General features: G+C 54.1%; 1 protein-coding gene across 9 annotated transcripts in view; it reads left to right on the forward strand.

Annotated features, from left to right (window-relative positions):
* Window positions 1-21,453, forward strand: part of MICAL1 (microtubule associated monooxygenase, calponin and LIM domain containing 1) — a 41,155-nt gene that overhangs the window by 2,432 nt on the left and 17,270 nt on the right. For 5 of the 9 annotated variants that reach the window (XM_038380027.1, XM_038380026.2, XM_043500344.1 and 2 more), the window contains exons 2-9: window positions 11,564-11,855; window positions 13,663-13,870; window positions 14,632-14,748; window positions 15,588-15,689; window positions 17,005-17,160; window positions 17,361-17,461; window positions 18,372-18,629; window positions 20,796-20,911. In XM_038380027.1, coding sequence (XP_038235955.1) covers window positions 11,592-11,855; window positions 13,663-13,870; window positions 14,632-14,748; window positions 15,588-15,689; window positions 17,005-17,160; window positions 17,361-17,461; window positions 18,372-18,629; window positions 20,796-20,911 — 1,322 coding nt within the window. In that variant the 5' untranslated portion in view covers window positions 11,564-11,591. Of the gene's footprint in view, window positions 1-9,001; window positions 9,184-10,468; window positions 10,541-11,563; window positions 11,856-13,662; window positions 13,871-14,631; window positions 14,749-15,587; window positions 15,690-17,004; window positions 17,161-17,360; window positions 17,462-18,371; window positions 18,630-20,795; window positions 20,912-21,453 lie in introns of those variants that run through there. The other 4 variants (XM_043500341.1, XM_043500342.1, XM_043500346.1 and 1 more) reach the window with 4 other exon arrangements.

Below are 21,453 nucleotides of genomic sequence, written 5' to 3' on the forward strand. Positions count from 1 at the left end.
GACATCCAGGGATGGAGGGACAGGTTCTAGGAAAGGGGGATACGGGCCTGGCTTTTGCCGCACATTGCATCCCCCGGGGAGCTTGCGGGGGGAAAGGGAAATGGGTGTGAGACAGCACCGGTTTTGTGGCGTTCAAGCCCGGAGCTCCTGAGCGTAGCAGGTATGAGATATTAATGTGGGCTGCAAGCCACAGGGCATCTCCAGCTCCTAGCAGCCCGGAGACGGCTCATCAGGCAGACAAGCCCCCGTGTTTTTACATCCATGTGATGAGGAGCGTCTTGTGATTAAAACGCCATTGGGAACAACCGAACGAGGGAGAGCTGCAGGCCTCCCTGTCCCAGGCCCCTGGCACTTGTGTCCCTGCTTCTGAGTGGGGGCAGAGGGCAGGCAGCTCTCGTGCAGCCTGTTGCTTTCTCTGGGGCTCTCCAGTCCTCCCAGGGCAGCTTGAGGTTCTGCTGGGTGCATGCGGTGGGGCAGGGGGCATATAGACTTTGTGAGTTGTTGCCGCTTGGGAATGGGCCATGGCTGCTTTGGCTGGAGGCTGCCTGTTTCATTAGCAGTAAGTGCTGTGGCAGGCAGGCAGAGTTGTAGGAAAGAGACCTATACTGAGCATACAGAGAGGCCAGGGATCCCCACGGAGAGGGACTGTGTATGTCCAATAGCCACCAGCTTGCACTCCTGAGCTCCAGGTGTTACCCCAAACTAGATCCCTCCTGAAACTTCTGGCTTCCTTTCTCCAGGCCTGTACACCCAAGTGAGCTCAGTCAAGTTCCTAGGGCGCCCACATCCCCCCAGGCCACCAGCCCTGTTGCTGGCAGTCTCAGCTAGGAGGCTTAGAATCAAATGGATCATGGAAACTGAATTCTATTGTCATCCCCTAGAAGTGTGATCACTCCAGAGCCGGGTAAGAGGCACCATTGATGGTGCAGGAGAAGCTTTCTCTGTTCTGGGTGTACATTGGGAGATGCCATGAGAGACAAGCATGAGTCTCCGAGCCAGGATTCAGATGGAAAGATCTGGGGTGTCCAGAGCCAGGTTTTTGGTTCAGCCCATCAAGACGGCAGCTAAGTGAGGCTTTGGATCTTACCTTCCCCAAAGATCGGGGGAGTTTGGACAAGGAGTTTGTTGGAGCCCCTCCCTTGCTCTAGCAGTAGCTACTTCATAAGGGTAACAGGCAGCTCTAACCACATCTCAAGAGATAACTTGTCCTGACGCTGAATGGTAGCCGGTTGCATAGAGCAGGAGAGAAAGCAGCTAGTTACAGGCTGCCTGGTTAAAGCTCACAGGAGGAAATACTGAAGAGGAAGAAGAACCAGCGGGGGAGGAAATGGGGAAAATGTCACACAGCTTAGTCACTGAGTTCCCCTAAAATTTTGTCACATGTAGAAACTCCTATATGGTCCCTTTTATAGCCATGTCGTCTTAGACCGTCCTCCTTGTCCTCTAGTTCCAGAGCCAGGTGCTGGTCAGTATCATCATATATAATTCACATACAAGCTATGTTAAAAGAACTTTATTAAGGTTGCAAAGTCAAGCATTTAAAAATGTTCTTGGCTAGCCAGTCCCAGTTTCCCTCTCTCATCCTGTGCCCCTTCCAGTCCCTGGGCCAGCTCGTGTCAGACCCCTCCCCTCCCGGGGTTCTTGCCCCGGTCTACATCTGTCCTTTACCCCCCACTTCCCCAGGTCCAGCTATTGTTCCCTATGCATTCGTGTCAGGCACTCCTCCTCACACTGCCAGACAGAAAGGCTTCCTCCTCTCAATTCAGGTGCCCAGATCCAGACTTGGCTTGGCTCACAAAAGCCCAGAACTGCAATTGCTGAGAAAGTTCTGTTCAGTTCCAGGCTGGAGCATGCTCAGTTCGTGCAGAATCTTCAGGGAATTAAGCTGCTAAAATCTAAGAAGTCTGTACTGAGCATGTGTGAACTGTGATTTTTTTCAAAGGCTTATAACTGGGCCAAATTTGGGCAGATTTTCACATGGCCAGCAAAAGGCAATCCCTGATGCACAGGCCACCCCTCTGCCAAATTGCAAGACCCTGTGCCAAAACATCAAGGAGAAAACACCAGGGTTTTTTAATGTGGGCAAAACAATGTATTTGTCCTTAGCCCTGTTCTTGGATATGGCCACATTGGTTTGATTGGGATTTTCCAAAAATATTCAGCTTGAAGTGGACACCTGGCATAGAAAATTTCAGTCCAAACGGTTAAAGTTTGGCAAAGGTATATGGAACTGAAAACAGGGTCTTGTAATGGGAGGCGTTGGGCAACCTTGATAGTAGGCGGTCCTACCAGCCCCACCTATCACGTAGAACTTCTGAATTCATAACTTAGTGGGAGAGTCAATGTGTCATGTGGGAGACATCGCCATCTAGTAGTTAACATGCAGGCCTGTCAAGTCAGGACTCCTGGGTTCCATTACTGGCACCTGCTCTGTGGATTTGGGCAAATCCTGTCTCTCTCTCTTTTCCCATCTGTGAAATGGAGATAGAAAGATGGAGGGACAGGGAAACTAACGCGCCTTGTAGCCCCTGGGTTCTATTCCTGACTCTGGTAACTCTGAGGATCCAGTCCCCTTTTCTCCTCCAAGACTCAGCAATAAACCAATTCTTTCTTTTTTTTCCCAGCTGAACAGAGAGGAACCACAGGGAGTTCTCTGCTGAACTTCAGAGTGGTGTTGTTATTGTTGACTCCAACCAAGACTGAGGGTTTCCACACAAACCTAGAGGAGTAACAGTGGTTCTGCTCTGAACTGCTTGTAAACTCAATAGATTAGACAGACATAGGGTGTGTCTACATTGGAGCTGGGGGTGTATTCCCTTCTTGGGTAGATGCATGTGTGTTAGCTTTGCTCGGGCGAACACGATAAAAAGTTAGCCGGGATGGGATGGGCTAGCATCCGAGTCAGTGCCTAGGGTCCGCGTTCAGGACTGTACTCAGGCAGCCAGCACTCACCCCGCCGTAGCTACACGTCTGTTCTCAGTGCATTAGCGTGCATCTACCCACGCTGGAAATTATGCCTCCGGCTGGCATGCAGATACACCCAAAGAGTTGGGGGAAGCGGCGCCCGCATCCTGGCAGAACACTGGGTCGTCAGAGTCCCCCCTGGTTTTAAGTTATCTCACTTGGAATGAGTGCGAAACGCTCCCATGAGCACTGCCCTGTGAAGGGAGAGTGATGTCTTTTTGTCCAGTTTTACATGTAGATTTGAACCCACATTTTGTGCCTGGGTCACACAGAGCCCCCGTCCTCTGTATGGGGTTTTCCTGGCCTCTTCCACCATCTAATTACTGTTCCTGCCTCTCGTCAGTTATTCATTGTTCCCTGGGCTGGTCTGATAAGCCACAATGCATTCTCCGTCAGGTCCCAGCTAAAGACTCAGGGCCTAGTGTTCAGAGGTGTGGATTATTACAGATAGCAGTGTTTCCCAACTTTTTTGATACCAGGGATCGGCTTGCTGTTTTCCTAGACTATGTCAGTTAGATCTCAGGGACCAGCGCTGGTCCACGGACCGGTCATTGAGAACACTGACTTTGAGGGCCCCAGACAAGGTCAGGGCCCCATGGTGCTAGGTGCTGTACAAACACCCAGGGACATGCTCTGCTCTACATAGACAAGATAGATGAAGGGCAGGACAAGGTAATTGGCGGAGCTGGGATTAGAAGATGGCTTTCTTGGGTCCTGCTGCAGTGCCCTACCCCCTGGACCACACTGTCTTTTAGCTTGAGCCTCTGAAAGTCCAAGGGCCTGATCCAAAGCCCAGTGAAAACAATGGATGCTGTGTGCATCCAGGATCTCTTTCACAGCTTCTTCCATGAGGCCTAAGAGAAATGAGTCAAGGCTGGTAATAAAATCCAACTCATTTCCTCTTTGAGGCTTGCCAGAACCGTCCATTCTCCATGTTTATTGTCCTAACCACAGCAAAACTGGAGGATGATAGACACACAGCACAGCCTTGAATCACAGCCCTGTCTGACGACGACTCACGCTGTCGAGGAGATGGAAGGGGAAAAGCAAAGCAGTGACACCAGAAGCAAATGAAAGAGACTGTTGCCCTGCATAACCCAGCTTGCTTTCCATTGGGGTGCAGAGTTTGAGGCTTGGTGACTCCAATATAATGCCATTCGCTGTTTACATTGGGCAGCATGCTCACTCAACTCATTTAAAATTCCGTCTCCACATGGTTTGGGCCTGTCCCCACAGTATGTTGTAAACCAGTTTGGAAAATTAGAAGGAGGGGCCAGATTTTGATCTCAGTAGCGCTGGTGTGAGTCTGGAGTAACTGAGCAGAGTTACTGAGACCAGAATCTGACCCAAACCGTACGCACTCAGGGCCACACGTTCAGCAGCTCAGTTGCACCCGCAGTGGGGGGCTAGATTTTCACAAGAACTCACCACCCTCTTGAAAAATCTAGGCCTTTATTGGGGCGCTGAACTCTTGGGACAATGTGGCCCCAGGGATGGGTCTTGAGTTCATTTGAAATGGTGGCCCTAAGATTCTAAAATGCTTTATACTGACCCAGACCCTAGGGAAAGCTCCTTGGGATGGACAAGTGAAATGCACTGTAACAGCTCTAGGTCGTATGAGAATGTGATTTGGCCCCATTTGTATTTCCCAGCCAAATCTGTGCTCTGAACTGGGTTAGCGGCTGGAGAAGAGTTTAAAGCCAGTTCCAGTGTAGACAGAGGCCCGGATCCGCTTGCAACGCTCAGTGTCATGGCACCTTACTTTTAGGCACCTAGAAAATCACAGGAACACTGCGAACCACAAAGTGGAGCTAGGCACCGGGGCCCCCTGTACAATCACTAGGGGGGAGCGAGGCATGTCAGAATGTGATCCACAAGGGCCAGCACGCTGTGGGGGGCGTTGAAGCTGGCCAATGCGAGATGCCGATGAGAGGGATGTGTGCTGAGCCCTGCCCCTCTCTCTTGGAAACCATGTTCTAGGTTCCTAGGACTGCTGGGGGAGAAAGGATTTGAACCGGGGTCTCCCCAGTGTGCCCTGAGCTAGGGGATGGTCTGATGTGGTGATCCTTAGTCTCGCTTGCTGAAGCTGTTCCACTGTGGATAAATAACGAAACAATGATCTGGCCTAGTCCAGAGAGGGAGGGAATTAACCCCGAGTCTCCTACTTCCCTGGTGAGTGATCTAGCCACTGGGAATAAGACTTAGAAGGTGGGTGGCCCCACCGGGTTGTCCCCGGCTGGATTTTGAATGGAACCTGACCCAATCTGGGCCACAGCCTCTGAGCTCACCTTCTGGATCAGGCCGCATGTGCAATGTAGGTTGGCCAAGTGCCCGTCTTCCCCCAGTTTGTGAATCGCTCTGGGGCTTAGGTGGGAGATCGGTCCCGGGCGCCTAAGGGAGGCAGCCGTGCCCATGCCCAGAGGCCAAACCTTGGGCGCCTACAGGGCTCGGTGGGTGGTATGTGGATCGCAATGGAGTCAAACCTGGGACTTTTGTGGGTCTGGGCCAGAGGCTGTAACATCCAACTGCCTTTTCCCATTGTGCTTTCCTTGTGCATTGCATTGTCCCATTGTATTGTTCAGCATTCACAGCGACTTGTTTCCTGGTGATTGCTGTCTGGCTGAGCAGAGTGGATGGGCAAAGACGGGGATGAGAATGAGCTAGCCCCAAATAGCCCTCAATCCCCCAGGAAATGCCCTGCACTGTTTGTTCCAAGCTGAAGAGGAGGGACCAGTGCGTGGCTCTCGAATGGTTGATGCAGTGGTGCTGGAGCTAGGGGTGCTGCTCCAACCCCTGGCTTGAGCTGGTAATAACAAACACCAAATGCATGGTTTCCATCAGCAGCAGCCCCATTACAAAAATTATTCCAGCACCCCCGGTTTGATATGGTTTTAATTGGGCTGTAGATCGCCCTGAGTGATTCAGGTATCCCTAGTCACCTCTTGGCGGCGAATTGTTCTATTTTTGTGTATGCTGTAAATTACGTTTCACAACGGCGACAAACCGCAGCAGAAAGTGTCTCACAACAATTACCAAGCATGTTGGCTAGCTGCTCGCTCTGCCTTTGGTCCTGTGACGCCATGCCCCGGGGAAGACAATATAATTGCTCAAGTATGTGCTGCCTGATGCTTTCAAGGCTAGAGGGCATGCTGCTTCCCAGCTTATGGCAATGTTCTATTGCTTAAAAGCCATCCCACGGGGGGGAACGCTGGGGCACAGGGCTGGGAATCCGGAGAGAGCTGGGGTTCAATTCCTAGCTCTGCCACAGGCTTCCTGCACAATCTTAATTTATCTGTGCCTCAGTTTCCCCATCTATAAAATGTTTCCTTAAGTCACAGAGCACAGCGCCTTGGGCAGAGCGCCGATTCTGTGGCCCTGATATCTCAGAAGTCAGGGACACCCATCACTCCAGTTGAAAAAGAAGTCCTAAGCTGAATAGGTGTCTAGATGGTTCTTATTCTGGCAATGGATTGATTAGGGATGTGGGAGAAGAGCCAGGGCAGAGATCTGCCCCAAATGCGTATATTACACTGACACAGTGGTAATGCTAAGGGATGATTGTGCCTCCCTGGTATGTCTCCTCAATCTATGGTGGAATTGCTTAACCCAAGTACGGCTGCAGAGGTAGTCTCTAAGGTGCCACAAGGACTCCTCGTTGTACGTGCTAATCAATTACCCCATTGCCTCTGGAGGCTGATTTCCTTGCAAAACTGTTGCGGATGCAAGGAAGACGTGGAAAACTGCATTGTATTTCTTCGGTGCCTTTCCTCAAGAGCTCCCAGGGCTCTACAAACATCAGGTAATTACATTGCATGAGACCCTGGGCTTAAAAGAATTAATAGTGAGCACCTCGTTACTCTCGGGGGTTGATAACCTCCTAATGATGTAAAAGCCCCCTTGTAAACATGGTATCTTCATTGGATCCTGAATTCTTCCCCCCCGCCAAAGTTTTGTGCCATGTTGCATTGCGCTGTTAAGCAATTGCTGAGTTTTGCCCCAGAGACACTTGCACTTTAGATTGTAAGTTCTTTGGAGTAGGGTCTGTCACTTATTATTTGTACAGCACCTAGCACAATGGAGGCTGTTGGCATTACCACGACGTAAGTGTTTAAATAATTATAATTTGAAGAGACAAGACCTTTTACTCCCTAAACTCATTGGAGAGGAGTGAGGACAGCGGAAGAGTTTAGAGGCAATCCCTTCTAATGCCTCTTCCTTGGAGGAGTCCCCTAATTTGTATCCCGATTGCCTTCACTTGTCAGTTCCATTCCGAGTCTGTGTAATTTGCAAGTCAAAGGCAGGTATTCCCTGGCTGGAAGCTTAGCAGGAGAGCTGGAAACAGTGTTGTGTGCTTTGTGCTTCTTGTCTCACCTGCGATAAAGATCCTGGAATTGGAACTTGCCTGGCAGTGAGTTTGTGTCCAAGGTAGGAGAGAACACATAACAGGATGGGGTTTGCAGCACTACCCAGTGTAGTGTATTGAGGACTGTGTTGGAATTGCAAGTTATCATTTTAAGAGCGGGGAGGGGTGTTTCCTTAGCTTGTAGGCTAGGGGCCAGGGCTCTGTGGCAAAGAGCATGCGATCAGAGTCAGACAACAGAGTCAGTTTGCAGCCAGCCAGCCTACAGTAAGGTGGGGTGAGTTGTTCCTTGCTGTTAAGGGAGCAGCCTGCTTTGTTTCTCTCTGTTTTGTGTGTTCTGGATCAGTGGCTCTCAACCTTTCCAGACTACTGTACCCCTTTCAGGAATCTGATTTGTTTTGAGTACCCCCAAGTTTCAACTCACTTAAAAATGACTTGCTTACAAAATCAGACATAAAAATACAAAAGTGTCACAGCCACTATTACTGAATTGCTTCCTTTCTTATTTTTACCATATAATTATAAAATAAATCCATTGGAATATAAATATTGTACTTGCATTTCAGTGTATAGTATATAGAGCAGTATAAATTTATGTATATGTGAAATTTTAGTTTGTACTGACTTCGTTAGTACTTTTTCTGTGGCCTGTTGTAAAACTAGGCAAATATCTAGATGAGTCGATGTACTCCCTAGAAGACCTATGCGTACCCCTGGTTGAAAACCCCTGTTCTGGATTCTAAGAAATAAAGCAGTGTTATGTTCCAAGCTTCCAGCAAGAGTATGAAATATTTTTTATCCAGATAACACCCAGAGCAGCAGTTAATTCTAAACAAAGGCCTTGGGGCTTGCTGGGGTTTCTGCACTAATGCAGTCAGGCCAAGGTGCTATTCATGCCAGCAGAGCTCGGCCCCTGCTTGAAACCAGGGGAAGCTGCACCAGTGCAAACGGTGACTCAGAGCCCGTCTACACTGGGGATTTGCACCAAGGCAGCTAAACTGGTGGGTGGACTCTCACATATGGACAAGGGCTAAACAGAAGGCGCTGGAGGAGGGGGTAAGATTCCTGATCCCATTGAAGTCGATGACAAAACTCCCACTGATTCTGGGGGGAAGAGGAGTCTGATGTGGGCAGCGCAGAAGGGCAACTTATACAAAGTCATTTACTCTAACCACCAGCCGCCACCCACTTTGGGTAGATTCCAGACATATCTGCTGCTTTCTGTTCTCTTTCCTAATCTTCCCCCTCCCCAGCTGGCAGCCAGCTGGTCTCTTGGGGAGCTTGAGAGGGGCATAAACCCGCTCTGCTGTTTAGATTGTAAGGGGAGAGCTCTGCCCTCTTGTTATTCAGACCCATGAGCACCCATGGCTCTGCATACACAATATCCATAACCCCTGCAGCGCTGAAGCCAGGTCGGTGGCTGCTGGGATGCAGTAGATGCGGACTGAGAGGGGCCTGAAGTCTTTTGCAAGGCTGCTGAAATCTGGGGCTGCGGCTGGTCCGCGCTCACATCCGGCCCGCTTAGGAATTCATGTGGTAGCCCTGGGCTCCGCTCTGGCAGGGAAACGTCCTGCCCTCCCGAAACTGAATGGGTGATAAAGAGGAAGGAAGAATGGTCTCTGCTGTTACTACAGGAAAAGACTATGAAACTCCCCAGATCCACTTTGTGTATTTCAGGTGCACAGGGCACACAGGAAATTACCCAGCACTGAAGCCGACTTCCGGCCTGTCTCCCTGACGTCACACTTGTTCAAGGGGCTGAGTGCTACAATTCTCGAGCCAGAATGGTCACACTTGGCTCCTAAATCCCAGAGGGGATATCCAGAGGGGCTGAGCATCTGCAGCTCCCAAGGAGGTTGGTGAGTGTGTGGGTGGCTTAGATTTAGGTGCCTAAATGTGGCCACAGGAGCCTTGCTCTGTGCACCAGATCCAAACGCTCTGCCTAGAGCTCTTTAGCCTACTCTCTCTCTGCTCTTCCTGTAGCAGATGCTAGCACAGAGCCGCAACATGCCCCCGGCACAGCCCTGTCTGCCCCCCCCAACCAACCCCTGCCACAGCGCGCCGGGCACTATCCTGTCACCCAACCCCAACACCCCGCCCCCACACACACATTTTGTGCCCAACATCCCTGTCCCCAGAGCTGTGCCCGCCCTGCTTCCCCAGCCCCACTCGCTGATGTGGTCCAAGGCCCCGGTGCAGAAGCTCCCGTAGAACTTCTTGGCGCCCAGCGCCCGCAGGTCGTGGATGGTGAAAGGCCAGAGGTGCAGCACATTGTTGCAGAACTCACTGCTGCAGGAAGAAGAGGATATGGATCTTTATCTTGTGGCGTATCGAAGACTATGTTGCATCCAGCGAAGTGATCTGTAGCTCACGAAAGTTTATGCTCTAATAAATTTGTTAGTCTCTAAGGTGCCACAAGTCCTCCTTTTCTTTTTGTGTTGGAAGTGCAAGCTATCCCTTTAAGGGGGGTGTGGGTTCCTGATCCGGCTTGCATATCAAGGGCTCTCTGTAGCAACAATGTGATCCAGCACTGAGTCAGTCTGAAAAGAACCAGTGTAGAAATGAACAAGGCAGGGTGAATTGTGCCTCTCTGCCTTAAGGAGCAACCTGTTTTGTCTCTCTCTGTTTTTTGTTGCTGTGTGTTCGTGACACACTGTATCTCAGGGGAATATCCCGCACCCCCGTGTTCATCCTTATAATATGATTGTGTGGGATCCAATGCAAAGTTTGTCATGTTGGGTGTCTTTGGAAGGCTCACGATACACTGAGCATTGTTGTTATAGTAATGTTATAGGTTGTAATTTCATGTATAGAGTTACAAGGCTGAAAATGTGTCCTCATGGCTTTAAACAAGCCCAGGCAAAACTCTCCAGGAACAGAGGGGCAGTTCACACCTCATCAGGTCATGTATGGGACAAACCCAGCCCAACCTCACAGGAACAAAGGACACTGGCCTAGGCAGCAACAAAGGATCTGTTGGACTCTCGAGTGAGTCACCCCCTTTCCTTGGTCAGTTTGGGACTATGATGAGGTAATGCTCGCCTGACTCTAAGGGGTGGGGGGCAAAGCCAAGAGGGAAGAAAGAACATGATAAAAGGGAGAGACGTTTGCCAGGCTCTTTCTCTCTTCCACCTCCATCTACAGACATCACCACCAAGCGACTGAAGCGCTGCTCAAAGGGGAGAGCCTGGCTGAAGGGCAACCAACCAGCCTGTGGTGAGAAGCATCTAAGTTTTTAAGGGCACTGAAAATGTTAAGATCAGCTTAGAATGTGTTTTGCTTTTATTTCATTTGACCAAATCAGACTTGTTGTGCTTTGATTTATAATCACTTAAAATCGATCTTTTGTAGTTAATAAATTTGTTTGTTTATTCTACCTGAAGCAGTGTGTTTGGTGTGAAGCATGTCAGAGACTCCCCTTGGGATAACAAGCCTGGTACATATCAATTTCTTTGTTAAATTGACAAACTCGAATAGGCTTGCAGCATAACTGGACAGTGCAAGACGGACGTTCCTAGGGTTGTGTCTGGGACCGGAGATATTGGCTAGTGTCATTCAGTTGCATAATCCAAGCAGCGGCTGGCCAAAAGTGCTCACCCATGTATCTGGGAGCAGCTTACATGCCAGAGGCTGTGCGTGAACAGCCCAGGAGAGGGGGGGTCTCGCAGCAGAGCAGGGTAAGGCTGGCTCCCAGAGCTGAGGACTGGAGTGGCCTAGAAGATCACTGGTCCAGATAACACTAGGGAATGTCACAGTGTTATCTTTCTGGATTCTAAGAATAAAAACAGAGTTCTGTTGCAACCTCCCAGCAGAGTATTTGATGTTTCTATCCAACATCTTTGTGTATAAGCTGTGAAATGTAACATAGCTGAAGGCTGTATTGGGCCTTAATCTTTTGGCACAAGCAGTAGACGCTCATGCTTTTAGCTCTGAAGCTCTTGGGTTCAAATCCTGCTGTTGCCCAAGTGGGGTCTGTTATAATTGGACAACTAGCTTGGTACATCGTGGGTTTCGGTGTGGGCATATGTGTGTGTCCTTCTCTGCAGCATCAGGGGTTGGCCATCTAGTGGCAGGAGACCGGGCTACGTGGTCCGATCTGCTTGAGCGAGCCTGTGGTCCTGGTTTTCCTTCCCCTGTGTCATGCCTTGGGGTAACGTCTGTGAAATGGGGGTTGTTTGAGAGGTGGCTTCTCCGCAGCGCCTCCCTCGCTCAGTCTGTGCTTTGCTCACTCTTTTCCAGACTCCCTTCTTGACCCCGAGCACCCAGGATGAACACTCAGGATGGGGAGCAGGGTAACCCGGCTCACTCCCTTTTCGAAACCTTCCTCCATGCCAGCCAATGCCAGGAGGTGCTGGACAGCTTCCAGGCCTTATGTGGGCAGCTGGGTCTGGAGCACAAGGGACAGCTGCAGTTCTACCATAAGCTCAAGTCCTGCCTTAACTACTGGAATGCCAAGGCCCTGTGGGGCAAGCTGGATAAGAAGGCTGGACACAAAGACTATGACCAGGGAAGGGCATGTGCCAACACCAAGGTGAGAAGGGAGGGCATGGCTGGTATAACCAGGGAAGGGCCCCTGCTGAGAGCAAGGGAGAGGTATTACACAGGCTAACTGTGTGATTTGCCTCCTTCTAGTGCCAGGTCCAAGTAACTGTAAGAACTTACTACTAAGTTATAGCTAATGGAGCTGCTCTTTTACCTCAAGTGGTGGGGGCTTGTGCTTCCAGTATGGGGAGTTGTGGGTTCGAATCCTCACTGTCAACAGTGGTGTTTGTCTGAAGGCAGCTGTGGTTCGTTGCACTGAGACATTTCAGGTCAGAGCTGGGGGTGCGTGGGGTGCATTGCTGGTGCAGGGTGAGCCCAGAGCGAGGTGATGACCACGCTCTCTTCAGGGCTGAAGGGTTTGTCCTCTCCAGGCGGAGCTGAATGGATCAGACACAGTATCTGAGCACCCTTGGTCGCTCCTGATAGGACGTGCAGTGGCTTGCAATGTTGACACTGTGAATAAATACGTCTTGGCAGTTCAACAACCCCACCTGTGGTGCAAATTGAGCCCCTGGCTCGAAGGGCAGGCATGGTGCAGCGTCCTGGTGAGCTCTGCTTTGCTAGTACGTTTCGGGAAATCTCCTACTTGGACCCTGTCTCCACTAGTGCTCCAGGCGGGAGTGTTCCCGAAACCCTCGTGCTGGCTAGGCCGGGGATTGTACTGTGTGTTTGCTCTGTCCAAGGCCCCAGGGCATGCAGAAGGCGTGGGGGGCTGGAGCCAGGAACTCCCACCCCCCAACACTGATTCCCTGGGCGGTTGAGCTCTCTGCCTGTGTCCCCTTGTGGAGAACAGGGAGTTAATGGCTTCCTGGCAGGCAGTGTCAGTGCTGGGGGAGAGTAGGGGGTGGTGCTGTTCAGTCTAACTTGGGAGAGATTAGATGCCCCATTATCTGTCCTTGGATGAGAACAACTGGGACCGAGACTAAAACACATTGTTTTAAAACCTGCAAGGGTTCAGCTTGCTGAATTCCCAGCAGGGGGAAAGTGGGGCTTCCTTGTCTACGCTGAGGAATTCAGCCATCAGTATGTGGTCCTGGCAGGGCTGTGCCTTTAAGGGCTGAGCTTCCCAGGCAGAGAATCTGCAGAGATCTTCCCCGAGCATCTCGGGCACCGATTGTTCATTGGACACCACCCAGCATAGCTGCACTGGTGCAAACCCACAGGACTGACACACCAAGCTGCTGCTTGCACTGGGGGCAGCTCACCCCTGCTCGAATCCAGGGCTAGCTGCATGGGTGCAAATCCCAGAATCTAGAGGCTTTGCCTGTCCCCAGGGGGTTTGGATGGGGGGCTGCAACCAGGACAAATCCCCAGTGCAGACAAGGCCAGAGTTTTCAGCAGATCACCGTGATTCTGGCCCAGTGAAAATGGAGGGAGTCGGACCCGCTGTGGGACAAGGGGAGACCAGAGCTGGAGGCCTTTATAGCCTGGGGCTTGTGTGCGCTCCCCTCCCAGTGGTGTGACTCGTGCCCTGTGTCAAAGGGGGTTGGGGCGATTTCCTGACTCCATCAACTTGGATGGAGTCACCTGGCTGTTGTGGTACAGACCCCCTGCTCCCTCCCATCTGCAATATGCTCACCTCACCCCAGTTCTCAGCCCTGCCAGGTCTTGAGATCCCAGCCAGGCCTAGTCTCCCCTTCCTCAGCTAGTCAGGACCTTCTGCCCCCCCAGGGGGACAGACGTGCCCATCCCAAGAGATCAGCCCTGGGGTACCTGGTGGGCTTATTCCCACCTATAAGCGGGGAGCCCCCCTGTGTTCTGCCCTGGGCACCCAGCTCTGACACTCCCCCTTCCAGTGCCTGATCATCGGGGCAGGCCCCTGCGGGCTCCGCACCGCCATCGAGCTGGCCTTCCTGGGGGCCCACGTCGTGCTGGTGGAGAAGAGAGACTCCTTCTCCCGCAACAACGTGCTGCACCTCTGGCCTTTCACCATCCATGACCTGCGGGCGCTGGGCGCCAAGAAGTTCTATGGGCGCTTCTGCACCGGGGCCTTGGACCACATCAGTGAGTGAGGCTGGGGAAGCAGGGCGGGCACAGCTCTGAGGACAGGGATGTCAGGCGCAAAGTGTGTGTGTGTGTGTGTGTGTTGGGTGACAGGACAGTGCCCGGTGTGCTGTGGCAGGGATTGGTTGTGTGTGTGGGGGGGTGGACAGGGCTGTGCCGGGGTCATGATGCGGTTTGTGGGGATTGTGGCAGTGAGGGGCACCTGCGGCTGGGGTTGTGGGGAAGGCTGGTGGAATGGCCAAAGTGCCCTGTGGTTGTGGCTGGGTGAGTTGGGGTCTGGGGCCTGGCTGTCCCAAAGGGAGCCCCATCCCAATGTGCCCTCGGAGACGCTATTGTGGATTTCAGCTCCTCCCACAGCTCCGAATCACACCAAGGGCAGCTTTGCCCCCAGCCTGCACAATAAACACAGATGGCACCTGCCTTCTGGGGCCAAGCCCCATCTCCCATGCTCTTCGACCGGTTTCTGCACATCAAAGGGGTCCCTCCACTCCAGCACTGCTCCAGGGGATTCTGCAATAGCAGCTGCCCTCCCTGTTAAAGCAGCCTGCATCCCATGCTGGGGAGAGGTCCAGGCCCCAAGTCTGTAGCTGGCAGGCAAGTAGCTAGGGAGGTGCCTTGGGTCAGAAAGCAGGGAGTGGTCAGGGTCTGTGACCCACAAGGTAGGGGAGCTGAATGGGGGATGGACTTGAATGGGCTTTGTCTTCGACTGATCTCTGGGGAGCTTTGATTTCTGCTCAGTCACTCTGTCTTTCTCTCTCCAGGTATCCGTCAGTTGCAGCTGATCCTCCTGAAGGTCGCCTTGCTCCTGGGGGCTGAAGTTCATGTCAACGTGCAGTTTGAGGGGCTCATCCCCCCTGCAGAGAAGGGAAGCGGACGGGGTAGGGAAGCCGGAGCCTTGTGGCCTGGACTCATTCCAGCTGTTGCGGGCTGAAATCCAGCCTGTCCCGTGCTGACGGTGCAGCTCATCGCGGAGGGGCTGTTCTGGGGTTGGGGGATGCAGAGAAGTGCCCCAGGCGTACGTGAACTTTTCTGAGATCACACCGAGGGGTTCAAGCCACCCCATAACACTGCTGGCACCTCCACCTAGGGCTAGGTTGTTCCCTGGAGTACAGGGAGATCTGCCTCCAGATAGAATCATAGAATATCAGGGTTGGAAGGGACCTCAGGAGGTATCTATTCCAACCCCCTGCTCAAAGCAGGACCAATCCCCAACTATGTGTAGGTTGAGGAGGGGTTGGGGGATTTATCCTTTGCCTGCTAAATGCTGCTGACCAAGAGTGAAGTCTCTGCAGAGGACTAACACACTCGTGACGTGGTTTTGAGCTGTGGGTCGGTTTCCCCTCAGTCCGGTCTGACCCTGAGGTTTTTGTTTTATTTTAAATAACGATACTGGTGCCTCCACAAATGCCAATCCAACTTCACAAACTCCTCCCCTCTCCAGGGGGTGGGGCCAATACCATTATCCCCATTGTTCAGATGGGGAAACTGAGGCATGGAGCGGGGGAGTGACTCGCCCAAAGTCATGCAGTGAGTTACTGGTAGAGCTCGGATTAGAACCCAGAACTCCCGACGACGAGCCATGAGCTCAAACCACTAGACCGCACCCCCCTCATTATGTATAAACGTTCCTGGCAGGGGGACAGGGGAGTTTTTCTATTGGGGTGTCACTCAGGCCACCTCCTGACGCCATTGTCTTCTCCATTGTCTTTCTCCGCAGGTGGTGCCTGGAGGGCTGCACTCCAGCCCAGCTCGTCTCCCGTGGGGCAGTACGAATTTGACGTCCTTATCTCAGCTGGAGGAGGCAAATTTGTGCCTGAAGGTGAGGGCTCCCTCATGAGCTGCAGCTAGTATGTCCCCCTCCCTTCCCAGCCTGGCTAGAGCGCAGCTGGGGGCCCTCCATCTCCTCTGTTGCTTGATGTTCCTTCTCCTCTACCATGGGGGCAAGTACAGTCCCCACAGGGCTCGGGAGCTGATGGGGGGGCCCTCTTGGGCCAGACATACCCCCGGTACCCAGGGGCTGGCCAGCAGCATTGGCCTAGGAGGGGCCAGTGCTCGCCACCCTTCTCAGGGTGGCCGGGCTAAGGGGAGGCAATGGAGCTTCTGGTCACGTCAGCTGGGCCGATGGGCTCCGGGACCCTGATCAAGTCTCTTCTCACGGGTGAGGGGGGCGGAGAGAGAGGTTGCAGGGCCTGCGTGGGAATGAATGGGGGTCGTTCTCTCTCGGCTCAGTTCCTCGTGGGTCCCCATCCAGTGGGGCTGGAGTCTCTCGGCCTGGGGCGGGCTGTGGGGGGGAAATGCAGTGCTCTCTGGAGCAGGGCATGTGCGTGAGCCAGGCAGCTTGGCGCCGCGGCTTGTACCGTGAAGGGTCTGAAATGCAGCTGGGGGGGAAACGGGGGAGGGAGAGAAGAGGCCTTGAGACAGGTCGGCTCCTGATAGCCGGCGCTGCTCAAGCCACCCCCTGAGGCGTGCCCCGAACATCTGCAGGGCCGTGGCCGCAGGGCTGGCCAGCTGCTGCCTGAAAATGCATGTAGCATCATGCAGTGGGGCATTCCCAGTGCTTGCACAGGTGCCCCTATGGCCCAGAACTGCTCGGCCTCCAGACCCGCCCCTTTCCTGAGAAAACCGAACAGCGGGGGACCTCCCTTCCTGGGCCACTGTCCCCGCAGCTCACTAATGGTGCTTCCCTCACTCCCCAGGGTCTGTACTGGGCCGGGAGCTCCTGGGGGCAGGGAGCAATTCCCCCTCGGTGCTCAGTAACCGGTACGTGGTCCTGCCCTCCGGCTGCACACTGCTAGCTTGACGCTGGCCCACAGAGGATGGGGGGGTTCAGAGCTAGGGCTTGGTTCAGGCCCTTCTCAAACCCCGCTCCTGCCACCGCTGGCGCCTGGGCACTTGCTCCAGACGCCGTGCCCTGGATGTCGGGCTGGGTGGTTCTTGGAGCGGCCGAATAGCAGACGGGGACGCTGCGCCCCGGGGGTATGTCCTGATCCTCGCCAGCCTGATTTGGCCTGCACCCCTCTTCTCTGCCTTCACCCCCCCACAGGCTTTTCCCTGTGCTGCCAGTGCCCCCTTTCCTGGGGGCTAGGAAGGGCCCCAGCAGGCCTGACGGGCGCGGTGTCTGTGTCTGTCCCCAGGGTTCAAGCGGAAGGAGATGCGTGGGAAGCTGGCGATCGGCATCACCACCAACTTCGTCAACCGCCACAGCCGGGCCGAGGTGGAGGTCGCTGAGATCAGCGGCGTGGCCCGCATCTACAACCAGCAGTTCTTCCAGAACCTCTACAACAAAACAGGTTGGCAGGGCCTTCCCCCGTCAGCTAATCCCCTCACCTGTGCATCCCCCGTCCTCCAGGGCTGCAACAACCCGCTCCCTGTCTGTCTGTGAATGGAGCAGGTTGTAGGGCAGCTGCCTGTTCTTGGATGGCATTCTCACGCCAGCTCTCTCGGCCCAGCTCCAGCTCAACCCCCTGTTTATACCTTTGCCCCGTGCCAGGTATCGACTTGGAGAACATTGTCTACTATAAAGACGACACGCACTATTTTGTCATGACGGCCAAAAAACAGAGCCTGCTCAGAAAGGGGGTCATTGTACAGGTGAGGGGGCCCGTGGGGCCCAGCGTGGGTGTGGGGAGGAGACTGGCCACTGTGAGATGGGAGAGATGGGACCAGATAGCTGAGTTCTCCAGGGCACCGGCTTGGGTTTCATGCGCCCAGCCTGTTGGAACATAAGGAACATGTACGTGTAGACGTGGTGCATTGTGCTACCATCCTGGCAGTGCTTGCAAGGGCTGGGGGCAGTGCCTGGCTGGGAGGCCTCCAGAGGTCACAGAAATGGTGCTGGGGATTCGCTGAGAGGCACTTCTCTCTCTCTAGGGTATGGCTAGCCCACAAGCCCTGGGAGTGGCTGCCACTCCAGCTGACATACCCAAGCTAGCTTTAATGCGGGTTGCTCGGGTCCCGGTCCGGCGAAGCTGTTTCAGTGTGTGAAGTTCCAGGTGGGTGTGGACAGCTCATGCTGCCATGGCTTAACGGCTCCAGTGCCCAAGCTAGCTAGATTAAAGCTAGCGTGGCTACCATTGCTCAAGTTGCAGTCACACTCAGGGGCTGGAGTGTAGACATACCTTGGGCCAATGCATCAGTCTGGTGCTAGGTGTAGAGTGCTGCTGGAAAGACCATTTTTCAGATGAGACCTAAAATGCAGGTGCCAACCACTAACGCTCTATGGAACTCCTTGCTGGAGTGGGTGTGTCCTGGCAAATTTCCATACAGGTGTTGCATCCTGCTGATCTACATCGCTTCTTGTGGTTTCAGTGGGATATGTTATAATTTTATATTTCTTGCCCATGTGTGTTACTGTGCACTCTTATTCAGCTGCCATGTTCCACCTCAGAGGTGGCTGCATCTTGATAGGTGGTGAAGTGATCCCTTTTGCTTTACAAATACGCTTTTGGGCACCTGTGCCAGGAATCCCCTTTTGAGTAACACCCTGCCCCCATTCCCATAGGACAAAGCGGACATAGAGAGCCTGCTGTCTGCTGAGAATGTCAATCAAGAAGCCCTCCTCAGCTATGCCAAGGAAGCTGCCAACTTCTCCACCAACTACCAGTTGCCTGCCTTGGAGTTCGCTCTGAACCACCGGAACTGCCCGGACGTCGACATGTTTGACTTCACCTGCATGAACCGCTCGGAGAACGCAGCCCTGGTGCGCGAGTGCCACGGGGCCCGGCTGCTCATCGGGCTGGTGGGAGACTGTCTGGTGGAGGTCAGTGCCCGCCTAACAAGAGACGAACAGGTGTGGGGGCAGGGGAGGATGGGCTCTGGCCAGGATCCCTTTGCAGCGTCAGCTTGCAAGGCTTTGGAGGCATCTCCTTCCCTGAGAGTGTCCCCTCGGCAGCGTGGCCAGCCCAGGGGCAGAGTTTATGCAAACCCTAACTCTCCTCGTCAGGCAGCAGACTGACTGGCCACACTCCCCACTCCCGCTCAGGGCAATGCCCGTGTTTCCCAGCTGTGGTGATTCTTCCCCTAACCCGAGTCAGCATCTTCAAACACGTGCTGTAGCAACTGGGGCAGTGTTGGTGTCATGCCAGGAGCCCAAGGGCTGCTTCTGATTTAGGCACGGCTTTATGCTTGGCCCGGCTAAGCCATGCTCTGCTGTTGTGACCTGCACCACCGTGGATGTGCTGCTATTAATACTCACGCTAGCTCAAAGAAAGCTAGCGTGAGTGCGTGCGCACGGACAGGGGAACTCCACCCCTCGCTCGTAGTGAAGATGGAGCCTTATATAGCATGGAGCCGGCTAGTAGTTTGAGCAAGGGCTGAATGTCAGGACTTCGGGTTCCCATTCCTGACCCCGCTGCGTTACGGAACATTCACCCCTGCGCGCCTCGGTTTCCCTCTCTGTTGAAGTGGGATAACGACCACCCCTGTGAGGCCGAGCAGGTTTGTTAATGTGCGCAGTGCTGAGAGATCCCTAGCAAAAAGCACTGTCCACATGCAAAAGATGACTGGGCAGTGGGCCCCGAAGTGCTGAGTACCGGTCCCAGCACCGGGCAGGGTTCTGTGTTGCCCGGCAACTCGCTGGAGCCTGGGGTCCCTGCAAGCTCCGTCTGAGTCACAGGGCAGAGCCCGCCCAGGGTTTGGAAATTGTCCAGGCCTCATTTTACTAGGCAGCTTCACGCAGAGCTGTGTGCCTGTGTCTCCAGTAAGCTTTTCTTTTCTGAGCCGCGCCCTGTCCAGGGCCCCAGGCTCCGCTGAGTCTCTGGGCTGGCTGGGGTGAATGCTGTCTCTGGATTGTGTGGGCTGAGGGTCGACCTTCCGGCCAACCAGGGAGCGAGCTGACTCTCTCCTCTAATCTCTCCCCTTTGTTTGGTCTGTAGCCTGGGGTCCCATCCTCGAGCTGGGCCCCATGGCTCTGTCCACTAGCAGCCCTTTGTCTGGGAGAGCTCAGCTCCCCGGCTGACACCCGGGTTCTGGTTTTTCGGAGCTCAGGGGTGGGAGTGGCTTGAAGCAGGAGCCCCCCAGATGAGCGCTCCCCTCTGCTGACATGCAGCTCTGACTTCTTCCATCGGCAGCTACCCAGCTGGGCAGCAGCTGTGTGAATGCTGAGCACTGAGTGGGAACCAGCAGGGGGCGGCGAGTTATATGGTCCCATGCTGCCTGTGCTCCAGGAATATTCAGGGCCCGGGGGCCCAGCTCCACCAGTGTTCGAGGCCGGGTCTCGCCCCCGGCCGCCACCACTGGCAGCACAGCAGGGCTAAGGCGGCCTCTTGCCCAGCCTCGCTCCGTGCCACTCCCGGAAGGGGCCAGCACGGCCCTGGGTGTGTGTGTGTGTGTGTCTCCGCACGTTGCCCCCACTCCGAGCGTCGACTCCGCAGCTCCCATTGGCTGGGAACTGTGTCCAATGGGAGCTGCGGGGACGGTGCCTGTGGGCAGCGGTGCGCAGAGACCCTCGGCCCTCCTGCCTAGGAGCCACTGCAAGAGGCGTGTGCGAGTCGCTTTTGGGAGGCACCCGAGGTAAGGGCTGCACCCCTCACCCTCTCCCACACCCCAACCTCCTGCCCCAGCCCAGAGCCTGCATCCAGCACCCAAACTCCCTCCCAGAGCCCGCACCCCTCACACACGTGAACTCCCTCCCAGAACCTTAGGCAGGGGTGTGTGTGGGGGCGGGGCGGGACTTGGACCATTCTGGGCACCACCAAAAATTATACAAACCTGCCATCCCTGAGAACCAGCCTGGGTGGCTCCCGATCACAGTACCAACCTTCTGGACCTCAGGAGCAGGTTGCTTTTTGTGCGTTCGATTGCACTCGAAGCCGGAGGCTGTTGTGTGCCAGGGACCTCAGCCAGGACTCTGAAAATCCTTCCGTAGGGTTACTGAACACATGTGCAGCTCCCATCCCCTCCGCTCTCTCTGACTTTTGTTTTGTAGCCATTCTGGCCGCTGGGCACTGGCGTGGCGCGGGGTTTTTTGGCTGCCTTTGATGCTGCATGGATGGTGAAAAGATGGGCAGCAGGAACCTCCCCGCTGGACCTTCTGGCTGAGAGGTGAGGACTCTACTCCTGCAAGGGTGGGAAGGGGGCTGTTCACGGGTTCCAGATTGTGTGTGTTTTCTTGGTGCAATACAAGAGCTATCAACCCTCATGCATCAGGGCAAAAGCCAACCTCTAATGATAGAGGGTCAGGAGGAAACTTCCCCTGGGGGCAGGTAATCCCATAACTGCAGGGTTCTTGCACTTTCGTCTGAAGCAGCAGGTGCTGGCCACTGTTGCGGCCAGGATACTAGTCTAGATGGACCCCTAATCTGATCCAGTCTGTCAATCCCCATGTTCCTAAATGTAAAGACAATCCCTGCTCTGGAGAACTTAGTGCCTTTGTACAGCAGGTAGGATACGGCACATCAGGTGCTCAGAGCACAAGGCGTCCTTGGATCCATGTGGCTCAGCTGTTTCCAGCCCCCTGCAAGGAGGAGACCTAGGAAGCGTGGCTGCTGTGAGGGGCTGGGTCAGGGCAATGTGGAGCCTTTCACTTCTAGTTCACCCCCCGGAATCTGGCCCAGGGCAGTAACAGTGGCCGTCTGGTGCCCTGT

The sequence above is a fragment of the Dermochelys coriacea genome, chromosome 21, assembly GCF_009764565.3.
Source record: "Dermochelys coriacea isolate rDerCor1 chromosome 21, rDerCor1.pri.v4, whole genome shotgun sequence".
Classification (NCBI taxonomy): domain Eukaryota; kingdom Metazoa; phylum Chordata; order Testudines; family Dermochelyidae; genus Dermochelys; species Dermochelys coriacea.